General features: G+C 38.2%; 1 protein-coding gene across 6 annotated transcripts in view; it reads left to right on the top strand.

The window, feature by feature from the left end:
- Positions 1–300: 300 nt before the first annotated feature.
- KIF25 (kinesin family member 25) overlaps positions 301–21,390 on the top strand; it is a 38,935-nt gene continuing 17,845 nt past the window's right edge. Inside the window, exons 1-8 of one of the 6 annotated variants that reach the window (XM_039349935.1) lie at positions 301–425; positions 1,471–1,536; positions 4,165–4,281; positions 4,713–4,851; positions 5,655–5,758; positions 7,061–7,149; positions 11,129–11,171; positions 17,295–17,362. In XM_039349935.1, the coding sequence (XP_039205869.1) occupies positions 333–425; positions 1,471–1,536; positions 4,165–4,281; positions 4,713–4,851; positions 5,655–5,758; positions 7,061–7,149; positions 11,129–11,171; positions 17,295–17,362 (719 nt within the window). In that variant the 5' untranslated portion in view covers positions 301–332. Of the gene's footprint in view, positions 535–1,470; positions 1,537–4,161; positions 4,282–4,712; positions 4,852–5,654; positions 5,759–7,060; positions 7,150–11,128; positions 11,172–17,294; positions 17,363–21,390 lie in introns of all 6 variants that reach the window. The other 5 variants (XM_039349945.1, XM_039349924.1, XM_039349960.1 and 2 more) reach the window with 5 other exon arrangements.

Raw genomic sequence — 21,390 nt, 5'->3', positions numbered from 1 at the left:
ATATGGAAATGTTCATTATTTACTTGAAAGCGACTACATGCATCCTAAGGCCCTTGGAAGGATTTATTCAAGGCTGGTGCTACCCCATCGATTCTTCCTAGCAAAAAGCCTCCCGATCACCAGCGCTCCCAAAAAGGCACGCGCCAGGCTTTGCAAGCGATCTCTTTCGAAGATCCGTGTGTGCCAGCGCGATCCTCTGCCTAAAGCCTGGCGGGTAGCTATAGCAACCCCCGAGAAGCTTAGTCTTGGCTTGTGATTGGATGATTCAAACGGCTTTCCTTGAAAGTGGAAGAAGGAACGGGGAGGTGCTCCCTCGGCTTCGACTATCTGGGATGGTCTGGCTCCGAACGAGGAAGCCCGGCAGCGGGGTTAGCCCTAGTTTTGTGTCGGAGCAACAGATTCGGCAGCTGCAACGGAAGCTGCGAGTGAGTGTTGAGTTGGCATAAATTAGTGTCATCATGCAGCAAATCTACCCATCTAGGGAGCCGCTAAAAATCCACACCAATTTGATGACCCACAATCCCTCCATCAATGGTTAGCTGCCAAAGGGGATCCTCTAAGCCTGGGGAGGAGGTAGTGGGACATAACGTGTCTTTAGATATTTGAGGGGGGGGGAGTTAAACTTAGGAAAGCTGGGATCTTTTGATGATCTCATCTCAGTTTCCAGATTTCCTCCACTGGTATCCTTCAGTTGCATTGTCTTACAGGAACTATGAATTATTAACATCTCTTCATGCAATATTTATTTTTTTACAGTTTTTTTTTAAAATTTAAATAGTGAGGATAATGATTGTTTTAGTATTTATTAACTACCTGTTTTTAGCTTTGTTGTGCACTGCCTAGAGTCACCTGTCATGAGATGGCAGTTATATAAATTGGATAAATTTGTATGGGCAAATACTAATGGGGGACTGTAGATCCAACACATTTAAAAGGCCTTGAAGTCAAAAATGAATGGTGGCTGATGTTACTAGTCCCCTGGAGTTGCAAACACCAGACTCCACTCAGTGGTGGGATTCAAATATGTGAACAGCCGGTTCTCTGTGTGGATGCCGCTTCTGGAAGTCCATTCTGGGCCTGGGCAACAAAAAATTAGCCACCGGTTCTGCTGAAGTGCTGTGAACCGGCTGAATCCCACCACTGCCTCCACTTAAGAACTTCAGGTTCACAAACTGTGATATGGCTAAGACAGATGGGACTCCAAAGGCAACTGAGTGGGACAAGTCATTTGAATTTTTAAATAAGTATTTAAAAGATCCAGTGAGAGATAAACCCAATAACAGAATACATGTAAACATATCACCCTAGGCTTTAGCATTTCTATCATGGGACCCAAGTTCTTTGATGGAGTAACTGGTGGGATTTAAGATATGCAATCACTGAAGAAGGATTATAATAAGCTATTTTGGCTTGTTGCCTCACTCATTGTACTTGTTTAAGTTCGGCCCCCTCTGAACTGTGTTTTGTCAGGCAAAAGAAGAAAGGATAATTGTGCTGGAAACAGAAAATGCTCTTCTGCACCTCAAGCTTGCAAAGGTAACAACATTTTCATTCTTTCAACCTCTTATTTCATACATATCTTTTTCTAGACTTTCCAATTTAAACCATGAGCAAAGTCCCAAACAGCCTGTCTGTTTTTTAGATTTCTTTTCTTCACTCAGAATGGCTATAGTTATCAAAAAGCAATTTTAATTTTTTTTAAAAAATCTGCAAAATCCCTGATTTCGATTATGGACTTACCTGAAACTATCAAAACTGATTGTTGTTTGTGTTGTGATCTAACAGGTGGTACCTTGGTCAGCAAAGCACTGAATAGACAGAGATTAACATTCATTTTGCAGTGGCAGTTTGAATGCACATCCTTATCTGTGCAGGTGATTTCTGTGTGTTTTAGTAATCCTCTGAAAATGCAGTTAAGCATAAGCAGATTTGGAAAACATCTGTTAGCCTTCCTTCCGGGACTGAAGCACTAACAATTGTATTTAATGACTGATCCAGTTCTTGGTTTTAAAAAAGCAGTCAGCATAGGTATGGATGTGGATAAAAAATAAATGAAATAAACAAGACAAAAAAGTCTTCCCAATATTTAAAGTTATTTTCTCAAGCATGGTTACCAGTTAGTTTACCCCAATATTCAGTGTCTGGTTTGAAAAATCTCAAATCCAGATTATTGATACTAATCAGGTTGATTTTTCGTGCTAGACAACTGCTTCATTATTCCCACTAATTAAATATTTGCAAGGCTTTTTTTGTCATAGAATGCCCAGAACGGAGTTCCGGCACCTTTTTGGGATGGAACCTTGTAGGGTAGGCAAGGCGGGTTGTATGACGTGTGAGTTCCGGCACCTTTTTTTTTTTTTAAAAAAAAAGCACTGAATATTTGTATTTAATAAATTTGGGGAAAGTTTGGCCACAAGAAAACAGAGAAACTTAGTTCAGTGCTACTGAATTTGAGCCAGATATATGGCCTGAGTTTGAATTAGACCAAGAGTCCTTCTGATTCATCATCCTGTTTTCAAAGAAATCCTCTGTTATTTGTTCCAAAACAACACGTTCAGAATTCTACTGCCTCTATGTCTGGTGTACATGTAATGTGCATATGATCTGGCAGAGCTGTTATATAGGACAGTGGATAGCTGGAAAATTTTAATTATAATTACTTTATTTGATTTCTATAGCTGTCCATCTCAGCCAAGTGATTCTAGAAATGAAGCATGCTTATGAATGCTGATAATATAGCAAGCTTATTCATGGCTGATCTGCTCAGAAGTGATTAAAAGTGAAGTCTTCTCGATTTCCAGCTGTCCCTGGTTAGCTAATTCTGTAGATTATAGCAGAGCAGAAAGAGATGTTACTTACATCTGTAATTGGAGATGTAGTATCTTGCAAATAAAAAAAGATTTTATTTTATCATTCTGGCAAAAAGCCATTCATTGAGTAAGGATTTTCATTGTCAGTTCTTATTGCAATGAATTGCCCTCAATTTCATTCTATTGAAGTTTGGGAATTTTGTTGTTAGTCAGGGCTCATAGATTAGGAAAAAAATGACAAGAGAAAACAGTATCTTTGTTTGCAATCCACAGATCGCATCAAAAGAATTACGTTACAAAGGTCAGCAAAAAAAATTACTATGGTTTATAGCCATAATAAATGACTGCATCTTCTCATTTACTGAATTCTAACTTAGTGAGTTCCATTGTTTTCTCTAGTCTAGTCTATATGCTTAGGATTTTGTTTTAAAAATCCTGCGCTTCTTTCCTTGTCATAAGCATGTTGAACTCAGCTTTGTCTAATGGATGCAAGCTCAGTTACAGGACAAGAGGATCAGGCTGGATAGCTGGAATCTACTTTCTATTGTACAATACATGCATAATTGCTATCAACAAAGAATTGGCTCGAAATTCTTAGCATCCTTTACTTTACTCAACCTGCATTTTTCTTTTTTAAGTATGACCTTAAAGTTAAGAATCAATTGGTTTTTTTTTCTCCTCTGCGCAAACCTATAATGGGCCCAATCTACTGTGTTTGTACATTCCAGAACAATGAGGTTATAACAAAAATACCAATACAAGGATGTGAATGAATTGCAAATGAAATGTTCTGGATTGGAAAGAAAGAATGAGTAGCCAACTGGGTTTGGTTGGTTCCATTGGTTTCTCCAATTTAATTGGTTCCATTCATGATTACTCCCTGGCTCTACTTAGACTAGGGGTTAGGGTTAGGGTTGGGGTTGAAGATCCCTGACCTAGACTGATTCCTATTGTTTTGCTCCACTCACTACTGATCCCCAGTTATTCCAGTCTGATACTTTGATTTCTTGGCTGTTTAAGATTTACAGAATCCCTAATAACAGAGTTGGAAAAGACTTTGGAGGTCTAGTCCTCTGGGGGTTGGGAATTCTGGGAGTTGAAGTCCACAAGTCTTAAAATTGCCAAGATTGGACACCCCTGCTATAGAGGCATAGAAGACATTGTGGATTCTAGAGAAAATGTTTTGAATCTTCAGTCAAGCTCAGTATGATACAGTTCACTGTCAGAAAGCTTAACAATTAATTTATAGTGATGGTTATTATTACTGCTTTTAATATTGCTGGATTTTTGAAAATTTCTAATTCTGAGACTACTTATTTTCAGAGTAACGTGTGTTTATTTTTCTTAAAAGCAGAATCAAAGAATAATTAGGAAGAGCTCAGCAGAACATAATTTTGCCTATTATAATAATACGAAGAAATTTCATGGAACTGCAAAATCCATTGTAATCCAGCTTTACAGAGCCATGCAGGTAAAGAGGTTTATTAGAATTAGAAAGGTTCAGCATGTTTCAAATGGCCAGTCATTTGAGATAGTCTGGACAAGAACTCAAAACCATAAGTACTAACTTTAGCTTTATTGTAAGATTGCAGTAACAGAATCTTGCATGTCTGAAAGCACGTAATCTCCCTCCTCACCTTTACTTTCCAGCGAACTAAATAAGATCCCTTCTGAGATGCTCTCCCTGTCCTCATTCCTTCTACAGACTGAGATCTCTCTTATCTGACCATTGTGCTGGCTGCATCTCCTCCTCCTTCCTCTTAGGGCTATTCCCGCAGACCATTATATAAACTGTGTACATATATGTAAGAGGAGAAAGAAGAAGAAAAAACCCAGATCCATAAATAGACCTTGAATTTCTATGAGCTAACGTAACACCGTCTCTTTATGTTTGTGATCTAGAGACTAAAGCAAGACATGCAGAGTCTTCGTTTGTCTGCCCTTCAATTTTCAAGGGATATCCAATATCAGGGTGAGAGTTTTCTCCATCAGGTTCTACTCACTGTCCAAGAGCTACAACTACAGAAGGAGACTATGGAAAGTAAGAAACATATTCTGACTAAAGTTGATCAAACACACATTTAGAGGACTGAGCTGCTGACTGGTTACAACAAACTTTTTGAACTTTGGCTGGGAATTCTGAAAGCTGTTGTTTCAACCATTGTGGAAGGCATTTGGTTTGGGAAGGTTGTACCATAGAAGATCTATTGATGCTAGGACCTTATCTAATGCAGAATTTGTGGAGCAGAATAGCAAAGGAAAATGAGAAGCAAATAGTTTCCCTTTTATTTGGGATATCTCATGGGGTTCTTTATCAATGAATTGTATGGCTAGTGCAGAATTAAATGATGAGGGAAAGAAATTCCACAGAGCATAAAGATGGTGATGGAAGATTCTACAATTTGACCTGCTTTGCAAGTACATTAATGTTGAGACCTCAGATAAGGATCCATTTTATTTACCATTCCATTCCCATCAATAGGAACCAGTTGTTCTGGAAGTTCATGAACAAAGTCCAGCATACATTGTGTACATATGTGATGTGATTGTTCCATTTAAACTTACTCTGATATGAATCCACATTAGAGCTTAGTATTATAGTTCATTCCAAATCACAATGACCTGTTCAAGAAAACACGGTTAAAAATTCAAATTTTTGTGTAAACTCAGACAGAGACACCGTATAGCTAAGTCTTTTACATGCTTTATGAAATATATATTGTTCATCTTTGTTTATTACTTGTAGAATTTTGCATGTAATCATTTCAGCCCCCTTTCTCTATTTCACAAAGGAAGACATGTAGCCTAATAATTCATTGAACGTTTGTGAAAACTTATTTCTAGCATTTCAGATTAAAACACTGGAACTTGAACAATCCTTGCATGAAATTAATGAGAGATATATGAAAGAAAAACAAAGAAGAAAAGTATTACACAATAATCTACTTGTAAGTATCTTGATAATTAACAATGTCTGAATAGACCTGTGCGATTATTTTGGAATTCATTTTTACTTTATTAACAATTACTTGCCATTGCCTGTTAATCTTCATAGGCATCCAGAGGGGAAGAAGGCAAATAAAGTATATACATTGCAAGGCAGATTTCACCTCTTTTGTACTTGTGTCATGACATTGCATGCAAGTGTGTAAAGGACTGAGTTTGCACTGTGACATCACGATGCACATTTTTGTCATTGTTGTGAAATCCTGGCTTGAATCTTAGAAAGTAATCATTGGGATTTTTTTTCAACACATTACAGTTAAGCAAGCTAGAGGTAGTCCTCGACTTATAACAGTTCATTTAGTGACTGTTCAAAGTTACAGCAAGACTGAAAAAAAGACTTATGACTGTTTTTCATATGACCGTTGCAGCATCCCCATTGTTACGTGATCAAAATTCAGATGCTTGGTAAGTGACTCACATTTATGACGGTTGCAGTGTCTTGAAGTCACGTGATCACCTTTTGCAACCTTCTGCCAAGCAAAGGCAATGGGGAAGCCAGATTCATTTAACAACTGTGTTACTAACTTAACAACTACAGTGATTCACTTAGCAACTATGGCAAGAAAAGTCATAAAGCGGGGCAAAACTGGCTTAGCAAATGTTTCGCTTAGCGACAGAAATTTGGGGCTCAGTTGTGGACAACCTGTATTACCTTTACAGCCTGTAAACTAACCAACTTTGTATCTTAGGCTATCCCAGGGGTAGCCTATAAATGAGTTGGTGCCATCCAGGGTTGGCTTTCCCAACATATTTGGTTATTTAAATAATTCAAAAGCTAGCATTTGATTAAAACAAAAACAAAATTGAGATTCCCAAGATAGTAAAGGTTGTGGTTTGTGCTCATTTCTCCACTTGCATAAAAGCATTTGCGAACCTCATACAGTTGTGTTTGAATTGAAGGCATATTTTGCTTTCTGCAAACCATAATCTGTAAAAGCTGCTAACTTTATAATGACATAATTTAACTGGAAAATATTTTCTGCTTCAAGACTGATCTGATCTTCTGATCTGTTTGTAGTAACAGATTGGATTGAGGATCCTTAACAATAAGCAGTCTACTCTTCTACTCAAGTTCCTGACGTTTACTGCCAAAATAAATGTTCAGTGTCAGATCATGAGATGGTCTTATATATTCTGTCATTTTAAACACTATCTATGCAGCAATGCATTTCTGGAAGACATGTGAGATTTGCATGTTATCAATCAATAATAATAATAATTAGGTTTCTGTGTTGTAACTCTAGGAGCTAAGAGGCAACATCAGAGTGCATTGCAGAATCCGTCCATTCTTACCATTAGATGCAGCTCCTGAGGAATCAGCCATGGAAGACAGGTAATTTATTTACTCAGTGTGGAAATGGTCATGGTAGCTTTCCTGGCAAAGAAATTTAAAGGTTTGTATCTTTCAATGAAACTTTTATTAAGATAGACACTAATACTATAAAGCTACAATTTGAGATTTACCTTCAAGCATTGAGCATCTTTTGTCATAAGCCAGGTAGACTCTGAATCTAAGCGACTAAAGCAGATACTATTCACAAGCATGAAAATATTATTTAGTTTCCAAGGTTTTGCACCTTGTGGAAAACTTTTTCATTTACAATGAAGGGTCAAGTCTCTTTTCAGTTGAGCTGAACTCCTGATGATTGCATGAACATGTCACGCTTCAAGGTGGAGCATACCTGCCTTTGGACATCTACTTTTACAGGGGTCTAGCCATAAATTTCTTGTGTCCTTTTAATAAGCTTTTCAGAATTCCCTAATGAATCCCTTCTTGCCTGTTTACCTGCAAGTAGACAGATAGGCAGCATGTTGAGTGCAAACAGAGAAGGAGGGGAGATCAGCCAAACTGGTAATCCATCTCCCTTTCCAGAAGAAATATATGATCCTCTATCGTTTTGATATTCCTCTGTTTTATTTTTATTGCAGAATGTTCTAGCAGGCTATTTTATGTTCCTGGGCTTTGGCCATAATAAAGAATTCATTCATTTATACATGAATATCTATCTCTGTGAAGTTTTCTTGGCAACAGCCCTAAAATACTTTGCCACTGCCTTTCCCCAGGATGCTTGTCAACTTCCCAGTCTAGCCTATAGCCCTGAGATTTCCTGGGAATTTCCCTTCCAAGTATTTCCCAGGGCTAATCTAGTTTCTTGGGATGAGCCAGGGATGTCTAGCTTCTACTAGCTGCTGCATTTTTTCATTTTTTGTTCATCACGTGTATCTTCTCTTATTTCCTCTGCTTCTATTCAGTTGTCCTATTTTGGTTTTAATTTTGTCAGCATTCAACAGCTGAAGATGAAAGTCGTGGGCCTGACAACAGTGCTTACTGCCTCCCACTCATTCTAGAGAATTAGTTGATCCTTGGCCTTGACATTATGCTTACTAGATTTAGAGCATAGGTAGTCCTTGATTTACAACCACAATTGGGGCCAGAACTTACATTGCCATGTAATGCAGCCGTTAAGTGAGTTGTGCCCAATTTTACTTCCCTTTTTGCTGCAAACTTTAAGTGAATCAATGTTGTTAAGCAAATCATGTCTTTGTTAAGCAAATCCAGTATTCCCCATTGATTTGCTTATAGAGAACTCCTTGGGAAGGTTTCAAATGGTGAACATGTGACTCCAGGACACTACAATTATCATAAATACATGCTGGTTGCCAAGTGCCCAAATGTTGATCACATGACTGCAGGGATGCTACAATGATAGTAAGTAGGAGCACTGGTCATAAGTCAGTATCTCGGTATTGTCATAACTTTGAATGGTTGCTATACAAATGGTTATAAATCAAGGACTACCTGTAGAGAGGAGTACAAGACCGAATGGGTTACTCTTCCAGTCAAACATGGTAAAGGTAGAAATTTATTACCCTTTTGGTCGATCTGAATTTGTGCAAGGTTAGAACAAAGGATCATGTAAATGCTGAAAGGAAACATGAGGTAATCCATCCCATATTCCAGGATTATCAATTGTGTGTGTGGGGGAGGAACTAACAAAGTCATTTCAAACTTGATTTCCATTACATCATGGAGATCCGTGGCGGCACAGTGGTTAGAATGCAGTATTGCAGGCTAATTCAGCTGACTGCCAGAAGTTCGATCCTGACTTGCTCAAGGTTGACTCAGCCTTCCATCCTTCCGAAGTCGGTAAAATGAGGATCCAGATTGTTGGGGGCAATATACTAATATTTGAGAGGGCAGTAAAGCACTATGAAGAGGTATATAAATCTAAGTGCTGTTGCTATCGTTATCAGAGGGAGTAGGTATGTCCCACTGTATCTATATAAGAGAGGAAAAGCAGAAGTTCACAATGACACATGACATTGTCACATGACAAATGTCTCTTTCTTCCAGTGTTGTTGTATTACAGCATTTTTTTTACTTATCTTTATGTATGGTCTATCTCTAAAAATATACACTCATACCTTTATCACTTCTACACCGATGCATCTTGTTGTATCTAGCCAGCAGAATAGAACAGCCTCTATTTCATCATCCACTCAGATATACCCTGGCTTATGTGCTTGAGAAAGATGTGCTTACATATAATGAATTGCTGTTACAATTAGGAAAGTACCTATCATTGTGGGGGAAAAGTTATGTAATGCTGACCCTTGGGTCTCCAAAGAGAATGATTGCCTTCATGTAGCAACAGCTGTTAAACTGGAGCACCCAAAGCAGGAAAATCAGCGATATTCCAAATATTTATACCTAAACTACTGCATTACTGCTTCGGACAGGAAGGCAATGCAGAGAGTGGTGAGAATGGCAGAAAAGATTATTAGCAGTTCACTCCCTTCTATCCAGGACATGGCATATAAGTGATGCTTGAGCAAGGTTTGCAGGATTGTCTGGGATACTATACATCCTCTTCACAATCTATCCTCCATGTTACCTTCTGGGAGGAGTCTCGGTGGTATCTGAAACAGAACATCCAGATTCAGTCACAGTTTTGTTCCATATAGCATCAGTCTTGTGAACTCTCAAGTTTCCTCTTTCCGCTATGTATTCAAAATGGACAGTGATATATACATACATACATACATACATACATACATGACAATGAAGGTTATCTTATCTAAATGCTGCAGCTTTTTATTGTATCAAAGAATATAAGGATGCTCTTCCTAATCTAAGTTGCCTGTTTTTCAAATGTACCTCCTAGCATTGGCACAGACAGCATGAAGTTGCAACATTATTGCATGTCCAATGTGCTGGCAATATTGCATTTTATTTTAAAATTGAGCCAGTAATTATTATCATAACGTGTTGCTGTTGTAAGTTGGGGTATGACATGACTGGACCCAATTTTTTTGTGGCAGTCATTAAGCAAATGTGGCAGTGGTTATGCAAATCCATTTTCCCCAATGGACATTTTTTGCCAGAAACCAGTGAAAAAAAAAAATCACGTATGAGTCATGTGACCATGGCTGCAAATGGTGGGCCAGTTGCTAAGTGTCTGAAATGCAATCATGTGACTGGGGTGTGTGCAACTGTTATAACTTCAAAAATAAGTCATAAATAGGTCTGGGGAGATATGTTGTAACTTTGAACAATTATTAAGTGATCGGTTGTAAATCAAAGACTACCTGTACATAGATTGGATCTCCCCATTTCTAAATTATAAATAGCAGGAGGAAAAGGTCTGTTGATCGTGATCATGGTGACAGTATTTTTTTTTTAACCTTTCTTCTCCCTGCCCCAAATTTAATTCAGAACTCTTCTGAAGTTGCTATTTAATTCTACTAAAAATCTACCCCCTAAATTGGAGTGATTTCATTTGGTTGTTTGTTTTTTTTTGATCCCCAACAGAGATTTCATTTTAAAAGCTGCAAATCTTTACATTTATCTACAGAAGGAATTTAAATATTGCCCTATTTTTCCCTGTTAGGAGGAGTGTGGCCAATCAATGAGGCACAATGTTCAGAATTGCAGAGGGTGTTAAAGAAGCTCTTGTGTAAGAAGGAACATGAACATGAAGTGGTCTGAGAAATATGGTCAGTTGGAGCTCAAGTTCATTTTTGGAGCTTGCTTAGCCTCAATGATTGATCCAGCCCGGCTTCCATCCTTCCTTCCAATTCCTCACATGTTTTATTTGCAAGCAGAAGAAATAAAGGCTTAGAATATTTGACAAAAATTTTATATCTTTCAAGCTAGAAAGTCAGTGTAGGAGTGGCAAGGAAAAGCAAAGGATGGACATGTTGTGAAACATAATGACTTTTTTGTGACACTTATATAGTTTGATCTCGACCTTCACTATCTCCGATGTTAGTTTTCTAATTTGAAAATAAATACATTTTCTTTTTAAAAGGCAGAGAAGCGTTTCAGAAAATGTGATCTGTGCAACAGATGACGTGAGTATTCTCAGCTGCTCTTACGTTCTCAATCCTCCATAGCTAAGCAAAAAATGCTTAAAGCTCAGATGTAGCACTTGGGCCACTAGAACACTACTCTTAATCCTATCACTAACAGATAATCACCTGATCAAGACATTTCTTGAGCTTCCCATTAAATAACTCTCCTTTGCTTCTCTGATGCTGTGCCATGGCAAATGTATTATCTCCAGAATGAAACATGGCAGCTTACCAAACCTTGCTTTCAAGAGCATCAAGGCAACCTGGTTTAAATCCCGGAGGCATTAAATCCCAGATGGGAGCTGAACTGCAAATCCATATGGTATTCCAATATTAATTTATCCTGTTACCAAGAAATATCATTTGAAAAGCTTGATGTGGTATGCTAAGAAGCCACTTTTAATTCTGGTTTTACTCTTTGGGTGCTTTCAGATAGATGCTCCAGCTTATCTATTTTATGTAGACCATAGCCAATTTTTCCTTGTCTGAAAGTATTGAAAAAGATGCAGGAAGATGCCCTTTATAAATAGAAGATTTATGCACATCTATTGAGACTGACCATTAGTGCAGTCATTATTTTAAGTGATCACAATTCTTCTGGAATTACTTTAGCCTCGTAAGTTGCTTCTTTTTTTTAAGAGGACATGCTGGGGACTGAACTAGGAACCTCCTGTAAACAAAGCATGCAGTCTGGTAGTGCATTAACTTCTCCCCTATGTATTCTCAAACATGACCAATGGAAACATCTTGGGATGTGCTTAGGCCTATTTGTTTTGGCCTACTAGATCAAAAAACTAAAAGGCAAGGAAAACTGGCTTGCGTTTACCTCCCTGTCTAATTCTGGGATGTACAAAAGAGAAATTTGCACATCTTTTCCCTAAAAAAGTGATACTGGTACATTCAGAAACAGTCTGTATATCTTGTGGGAAGGGTAGGGGGAGTGGAAATGCAACTCACTGGTGCTTTCTGTCAAACCCCTTGAAATATTTATTTTTTAAAAAATCTCCAAAAACATGCATCCATTTGAAATAATGCAAAGTATAGAAATATCATTCAGAACAAGACAATTATTCTATTGCAGCCTTTGAAGTGATTTGTTTCACTTATCATTTCATAGAAATTGTCAGAAATTGTTGGAAGATGGTACATAATGGTACATAATCAATCTATCCACATTATGTGGATATACAGACAATTTTAGGTCCTATAGTGAACTACGAATTTCTCCAGCCAGCATGCAAAGATCAAGTTCTCATGTTGGTTAAAAAGACTTGTAACAACATTTTGTCCTGTATTCTTTCCTTGTACTGTCCAGTCATTCTTAGCATGTGATATTCTTCTTCTTCTTCTTCTTCTTCTTCTTCTTCTTCTTCTTCTTCTTCTTCTTCTTCTTCTTCTTCTTCTTCTTCTTCTTCTTCTTCTTCTTCTTCTTCTTCTTCTTCTTCTTCTTCTTCTTCTTCTTCTTCTTATTCTTCTTCTTCTTCTTCTTCTTCTTCTTCTTCTTCTCCTCCTCCTCCTCCTCCTCCTCCTCCTCCTCCTCCTCCTCCTCCTCCTCCTCCTCCTCCTCCTCTTTCTGTCTTCTCTGTTTCTAACTGAATTCCATTCAGAATTCCATTTATGGAGCATGCTCAGCTGTCCATAGGCTCAGAAGGTCAATTGCTAACTCAAGTTTGTTGCTGTTAATAAGATTTTTTTTTTTACAATTCTGCATCCTTGAGGTTCCTCCAATGGGATGATATTATTTCGTGTGTGTGTGTGTGTCTGTGTCTGTGTGTATGTATGTATATGTATATATGTATGTATATAGCAAATGTATATCTGTGTTATGTATGTTTATGGGTATATATATTTCCTTTTGAGTCCGGGCAACAGATTTTCATTTTTAATGTGAGGTAATGTAATGTAAATGACAATAAAGGTTTATCTATCTGTCTGTCTGTCTGTCTGTCTATCTATCTATCCATCCATCCATCTATCCATCCACCCACCCACCCACCCACCCACCCACCCACCCACCCACCCACCCACCCACCCACCTATCTATCTATCTATCTATCTATCTATCTATCTATCTATCTATCTATCTATCTATCTATCTATCTATCTATATTATATCATTATTAGCCACCAAAATTTGGCTCCAGGAATATTTGCATTCGCTATCTGATTTGGCCAAAGATTAGATGAAAATTGTCTGTGGGCCTTTCTCCCTATCTTTGATCATTCTGCATAAATAGAAATTTCTGTGATTTGGTCTGGGTCAGTAGTGGCGAACCTATGGCACGGGTGCCAGAGGTGGCACTCAGAGCCTTCTCTGTGGGCACGCGCGCCATCGCCCTAGTCCTAGGCGTTCAGCTGGGTTTTATAAAACCTTTTTGCTTTAGGCCTCCACTGCCGTGTGCAAAAAAAAAAAAAAAGGTTCAATCAGTCAATTTCAACTTCTCACGGGGAAAAAAAAGATCTTGCAAAGTTGGAATTGATTGATTAAACTTTTTAGTCCCACCCAGTCTGCCATTACCACCGCAGCCACGCTCACCTAATGGGCCATACCCACCCAATGGGCCACACCCACCCGGCACTCAATGATGCATAAGTGGTTTTGGATTGCAGTTTGGGCACTTGGTCTCTAAACGGTTCGCCATCACTTATCTAGGTTGCCCAGAGAGCTCAACTGCTCAAAAAAAGGAACCCTTTATCAAATGCATTTAGACCAATATGTCTGGCCAACATTTCCTTAAAATCGTGAGATTATCCAAGAAGGGTCAGAAACTAGCAATGCTAAACCAAATCTGGTACTTCAATATTGTTTTATGTCTGAATTAGCAGAGTATAAATCATTTGACTCTTGATTAAAAAAACCACTAATCCCCAAAAAGCATTGATGGGTTTCGGCTTCAAAAAAATAAGTGCTTCCTCAAAACCCTCCTCTGCCAACTGATATTGTCTCTGCTCAAATATCACAAAACTGCACAGTTTCAATGGGGATTAATCTGCTGTTGAAAACAAGCAGGGTTTATCTCAATGGTAAATTGGCCAGCTCTTCTGCTTTCAGTCGCTCCAAAATTGCAAGCAGAGACTGATTTGAAATAATACAGTTGGCCAAAATTACTTTGGATCTGGGGAGGCCCAAAGACTTTTGAAAGTCTGTGGTAAATAAAATTAAAAGTCATTTCCACTTTGTTTATTTGCTAGAAGACCAAGCGATTTCCTCTCTTCTAGGGTCTTGTGTATTTTGGCTTGATAACAAGACTTCAGTTCCAGAGGTTTAAAATATGGTTTAGGTTTTTATTGAAAAGTAAAGCACAGGGCTTCGTTGGAGCTCATTCATCCTTGTAAAGCCTTAGAAATCTTATTTTCCTATGGATGATTTTGGCTACTGCGCCAAAGGAATGAGAGAGCACTATTGCTGTGGCGATGTCTTACCTTACTAATTCAAAATGAAATATTGATTTAATCAATTTAAAAGAGCAGAGGCTTGGCTTTCCTTTCCATTCCTTTCTCTTGTTTTTGTTTGCTTTGCAGTGCGGCTTCCTGCTTTGTTAGCGAGGGCTAAAATAAGTAATTTAATCAACAGCCTTTCCCAGGTTTTAAAGCATGTAGTGTTACCATCTAATTCACTGTAACAGAACTTGAGCCCAGTTGAAAAAGGAACTGTTGGCAATATACCTACTTGACCCAGAATATGGAACTATAATGGGTGTGCTTTTGATGATAGAATACATGTAGTCCTCAACTTATGACCACAAATGAGTCCAAAGATTTTGTTGCTAAACAAGACAGTTAAGTGATTGTGCCCAATTTTACTACTCTTTTTGCCACAGTTGTTAAGCAAATATTGCAGTTGTTGTTGTTGTTGTTAATAATAATAATAATAATAACAATAATAATAATAATAAAGTTGGAAGGAACCTTGGAGGTCATCTAGTCCAACCCCCTGCTCAGGCAAGAAACCCTATACCATTTGAGACAAATGGCTGTCCAATCTCTTCTTAAAAACTGACTTCCTCCATTGACTTTGCTTGTCAGAAGCCAGCTGGAAAGGTTGCAAATGGTGATCACATGACCTCAGGACAGTGCAATTGTCATAAAGAGCTGTGGTGGCGCAGTGGTTAGAGCACAGTATAGCACGTTAATTCTGCCGACTGCCAGCAGTTTGAGTCTCACTGGTTCATGGTTGACACAGCCTTCCATCCTTCTGAGGTCGTTAAAATGAGGATCCAGATTGTTGAGAGCAATAGGCTGACTCTGTAAACTGCTTAGAAACAGCTGTAAAGCACTATGAAGCAGTATATAAGACTAAGTCCTATTGCTATTGCTATAAATACATGCCAGTTGCCAAGCATTCAAATTTTGATCATGTGACTATGGGGATGCTGCAACAGTCATAAATGTGAAAAACGGTCAGAGGTCACCTTTTTTCAGTTCCCTCACTTTGAATGGTCACTAAATGAATGATTGTAAGTTGAGGACTACCTTTATCGTGTGCTCCTTCTTCTGGAACATCATTTTGTCCTCCCTCCCAGATCTCTTCGGCCCTGATCTTGCTGTCATTCAGGAAAGTGTTAAAAAATGACCTTTGGAGCAGCCCCTGTAGCAAAGCAATTTGGAGATTGGAATTTTCTTTTTCCACTGTTGTTGTATTTGGTTCTTTAGTTTTTGTTTTAATGAAGTTTTTCATCCATTGTGCATCACTTTGAGTCATTTTCCAATGTGGCTGTATAAATTGACTCTGTAAATCCCTCTGTGTTCAGTGAGGTTTAGTTCACAGTAAGGGTGTTTCAGTCTTCCTAGTGAATCTTTATACAGAAAAATTGATGCCTACTCCTTGGATCAATGTTTCTTAAAGGGTAGTCTTGAAACACCCAGGGCTTCCCAAGACCCTCTCAGGAATTCTTGAAATCAAAATTATTTGCCAGCCTTTGTTGAAAAATAATACAATATTAAACAATCCCATCAAACAATTGTGAGCTAACAGTGGCAAATGTGTCAATTTTCATTTTTAATACAGTACATATCAATCAGTACAACCCATACAATGCAATAACAGCTCTTTTGGGGTCCTCAGAAAATGAGAAGGGGTCCTGAGAGGAAAAAAGCTTAAGAAAATTAGATCCAAATATCTTTTTTTCTAGACAGTAGAAGCTTCTATTCACTTCATGCCCCACATCAAATATTCTCTAAATGTCTTCCACAGAGTTTTGAGAAAAATGCTTTGAAGCAGATATCTATCCAACCGTCCTGTCTTTTTCCAAGGTCTTAAAAGACCTAATTCTGTCACTGGGTTTGGGATCCATATGTGTGGTAGAGCCCATGCAGTGGCTCTGTTAATTGCTATTGATGGATTTTGTACCTCAGCTGCTGATTCTAGTGGTATGACTTTTTAAAAAAATATTGTTTCTTGGTTTTGCGTACTTTTTACTTGTAAGCTGCAAGTAAGCGGCAGAGTCGTAAAATTGAGGTGGGTGGCCATATAAATTGAATTAATAAATACAGTAATATTTTCATTATTTATGTTTTGCCCTTCAAAATGAGAATCTTTTCCATCCTCTGGTTTGGCTCTTTGACCAATCTGGCAATGTTTTCTCAGATTGTTTCCTGTTTGTTAATTTAAAAAAAAAAATGTTGAAAAAGCCTTCAACATGATAGTTTTGGAGACCTAACCAAATGCACTTCTCTGCTGCGGACTCAATCAAAGATAAGAGACTTTCCTGGTCTCCAAGAGCTGAGAGCAGAATAAGGAGGCAGGCTGGAGGCAGCATGGAGCTTATCTTCCCAGGCCTGAGTCATAGCCTTCTGTGGAGCACAGATATACCATATAGTCTTCCATCCCTCTAAGTTAAATGTATAATTGTGGTAGAAATACAGAGAAGGATGAAGGTCAACCTCACACAACTGCATGTGGCAGCTCCAAATGCAGCACCCAGTACCCACCTCCCCATCTCTCCTTGTTGCAACCCTACCAATCTATGTTTCGAAGACAGGAAATGGCAATGTGGGTTCCACCATTTGGAAGTTCTTAACATTCTGACTTTGTGGCAAACCTTTAAACATACTTTTTTTTTCCATTTAGATCTTAATGATACACATTCTAATTGTTTCCACCCTTCTTTTCCTTTTGGCTAGGAAACCATCTTAGTAAAGTGCAGCCGTCCTGGTCACGCTTTGATAAACAAGACATACCAGTTTGAAAGGTGGGTGGTCTCAAGAGCAATTTTGGTGTGTGCTGATTCTTTTAAAGAAAATAGGATTTGCAGTGAGAACTTACAACCGTCTGTTAGCATCCCAAGATTCCTTTGGGGACTTCCCCTTTAATCACCCAGGCTTTAAATTTGGAACAAATAGGAATTCCAAGCTCCCTCTAAATGGAAAAAAGCAGATGTCTTTATTCCCATTTCTTTGAATGCTGTAGAATAGCAGCTCCCAAACTTTTCTGTACCCTACCCCCCTAGAATGCTTCTGATACATTCTCCTAGCCCTTACAAAAGTTTGAAGCGAGCACCCCTGTTGGGAATCCCTGCTGTAGAATATCAGGTTAGTTTTTTTAAATACATAATTCTGTCATCTCTAAAATTAAGCTATTGATAAAGTGACATTCCCCCTTCACAAACAGTCTACAGCAGGTGAACTGTTCTTCTACACAGTACAATAGTATGTCCCTGTGATGAAATGTTACAACAAATACAACTACACAGAGAATAGTATTCACATAAACAGATTTCTAGAGCCATGTGGAAAGCAAAACAAGTACAGGTAGTCCTTGACTTACAACAGTTCATTTAGTGACCGTTCAAAGTTACAACGGCACTGAAAAGAATGACTTACAACTGGTTTTTCCCCCATCCCCACAGTCACTTGATCAAAATTCAGATGCTTGGCAACTGACTCATTTATAATGGCTGCAGGGTGCCAGGGTTATGTGATCACCTTTTGAGATCTTCTGACAAGCAAAGTCAATGGGGAAACCAGAGTCAGTTAACAACTGTATGACTAAACAACTGTAGTGATTCACGTGACAACTGTGGCAAGAAAGGTCGTAAAATGGGGCAAAATTCACTTAACAATTGTCTCACTTAGCAGCATAAATTTTGGGTCAATTATGGTTGTAAGTCAAGAACTACCTGTATACGGATTTCAACCACCGATGATTCTTTTTGTTCCTCCGTTATCAACTTCCCTGACCAAAAGTTCTTCACAGTCTAAAGCTTGTAGCAATTTCATACAATTTCAGTTGGCCTAGAAAAAGGTGATGTTTAGAAATTTGGATTCATTTAAAATACATTTTTGGTCATGGACACCGCAGTTACTATTTTTTTTACAGTTTTTCATCTTTTTAAAATCATTTATGACCTAATAAAATTTATTGAGTTACCTGTTCTACATTACTTGTTTTGAAGAAAATCTATAGAAAGAATTTCTATACCCCAAACAATGTTTTTAGCAGAGCACACTGTGGTGTTTCACATAAAACCTAACTGGTATTCAAGAATTCGGTATCATAATGAAATAACAATCTTTCTAAATCGTAAAATAGAAATCTATAAGCTATGTTATTCTAAGATATGGGTCAGTGTGTATTTCGTACACGCACAAATCTTCCCCTCCAAAAAGGAGGTTTAAAGTAAAGTGAGAATGCATTTAATTTGTTAATGTCCTGAACTGTAAAAGTTCAGCATAAGGTTCTGATGAATTTCACAAGTATATTTTTAGTGCATTATTGAAGGAAGTACGAATCATATGAATGCAATACTATAAAAATCCACCTGGCCAAAACGATGGGGAAGGAGGGAGTATGATGTGAAAGGGAAGGAGTGGGATCTATCAACCAATGTGACACCCCTTTGTTGGAACCCCAAGCCAACTGGCAGAGCAGGTCTTCAAGTTCTTACGGAAGATCAGGAGGGTTAGAGCCGACATCACTCTGGAGGGTAAGATATTCCAAAGCACAGGTGCAACAACAGAGAAGGCTCTTCTCCTAAACCCCGCCAGCTGGAATACCTTGGCTGATGGAGCCCACAACTTGCCTCCTTTGATGGCACAGGTCGGGCAGGCCAATCCCAGTGGGATGAGACAGTCCTTCAAATAGCCCGGACCCATGCCATGAAGATGGCTTTACATCACAATCTTCTTTTAACAAATGATGCTTTTAAATTTTACAATGAAACTACTACAGTATTAAAAAGCATATGGCAGGAACAGGTAGGTGAGGAAATGGATGATAAGCCCCCCCCCTCTCTTTTTTTTTTTTTTACTAACAGTTTCTTGGCATGGCTGACTTTTCATTAACCTTTCCGTTTCAGTAAAGCAAATTTTAAATGCTTATGAGCACAAGGTTAAATTACGATGCTTGTTCCATGCAAATATCTTCTATTACTTTATGCTGGACCTTAAGATATTTCACAAAGTAGAATAGTTTTATAAAGGAAAATTCACATTGTTAAATAGTACACAGACAGACGTCCTCTGCTATTAGGAATTTTAAGATGTTTTCTACATTGTTGTTTTTTGTTTTTCATCCAAAATTCCAATAGTTGTACAATAATGTAATAATCAAGTATAAGTTGTTGGTTTTTTTTAAAAAAAAATAAGCATGATATAACACTATGCCAGGTATTAGGGTAGCTGGCAACCATGTAATTAAAGAAATGGCTTAGCAAGTCTGAACTGAGAAAGGGTGATTGAGATCTTATGTTGTTCTGTATTCTGGCTGTTATCTTACTTCCTACTATCCACTTTATTGTGCTGTTAAATGACATGCTGGTTCATATCTTAATCTGTCCCCTGTGATCTAATAAGGTGCTATGTATGTTTGAATTAAAAGCTGGAAAAGGTTACTGGCTTCCACATATTTCTGGCTAAGTATTCAGTGCCCTATTCACTAGAAGGTCAACCAGAGGAAACCACTTCAATAAATGAAATTAAGGTATAATAATTGGTTACATATAAACTATAGCAGGGTGGCCTGAAGCAAAGCCTCTGAGCTACTCACTGTATGCTCCAGTGATATTGGAAATGGCCAGACTTGAAGGTGATTTTTTTTTTCTTCCTTAAAGGAAGTCTTTAAAGAGGAAGAATGAATACTTTAGGACTCATATCATATTGAGACACACATTTCACTCATCAGCCTTACAGAGAATTAGGACACCAATTTCCCCCCTTTCTCCCCTTAGTTGTAATATTTTAGGGAACAAAATAGGTATCCCCCATTTTTATTGTTTGAATTTCATCATGCATGAATTAATAAAGTTCTAAATACTTCAGAGTTAATGAAATGGGATAATCTTAGATTTGAACAAATGTAACAGTAATTTAAAAACAAAACAAAAGGGAAGGCTAGCCAACTAAGTTATCAAGTGAACTCTCCAATCACTCAAAACTCCACCTGCTCAAAAGTCTTTTTCTTTGCCCTCTGTTTAAAATATGTTTACCCCTTACAGTGTCCTCCCAATGAAACACCAGGACTTTTGGTCACAACTGTTCTGTTGACTTTTATCTTTCACTTACTCTTTTTTTTTTTTTTACTAAAACCAAAAGACTGAAAAGGTTTATTTGGATAGGGGGGGATTGCCAAAACCTACATAAAAACAATGAAATTAAAAAATAAAAAAGCCTTAAAATGCTACTATATTTGAAAAAAAATGTAACTCTTATGGAGGGTGGGTGGGTGACCCTCAATATGCTCTGCATATCTTGAGTAATAGAAATTGTTTTCCTTTTCTTAAAAGAATATTTGCAGTTTGAGTAAAGATTATTGATCCAATAGTTTCTTTAGAGGTTAAAATGACCTTCTTGCTCAAACATTTTAGCACAGTGATGGCAAGCCCTTTAGAGACTGAGTGCCCAAACTGCAACCCAAAAAACCCACTTATGCATCATCGGGTGCCAGGTGGGTGTGGCCAATTGGGTGGGTGTGGCCCATTGGGTGGGCGTGGCTGCAGTGGTAATGGCAGACTGGGTGGGACTAAAAAGTTCAATTAATCAATTCCAACTTTGCAAGATCTTTTTTTCCCCGCGAGAAATTGAAATTGACTGATTGATTGAACCTTTTTTTTTTTTTTTGCACACAGCGGCAGAGGCCTAAAGCGAAAAGGTTTTACAAAACCCAGCTGAAGGCCTAGGACTGGGGTGACGGCGCGCGTGCCCACAGAGAGGGCTCTGCATGCTGCCTCTGGCACCCGTGCCATAGGTTCGCCACCACTGTTTTAGCAGCTTCAGTGGATGC

The sequence above is a fragment of the Crotalus tigris genome, unplaced genomic scaffold, assembly GCF_016545835.1.
Source record: "Crotalus tigris isolate CLP2741 ecotype Arizona unplaced genomic scaffold, ASM1654583v1 scf7180000017567.3851432, whole genome shotgun sequence".
Classification (NCBI taxonomy): Eukaryota; Metazoa; Chordata; class Lepidosauria; order Squamata; family Viperidae; genus Crotalus; species Crotalus tigris.
This window is presented reverse-complemented; position numbering and strand designations above follow the sequence as displayed.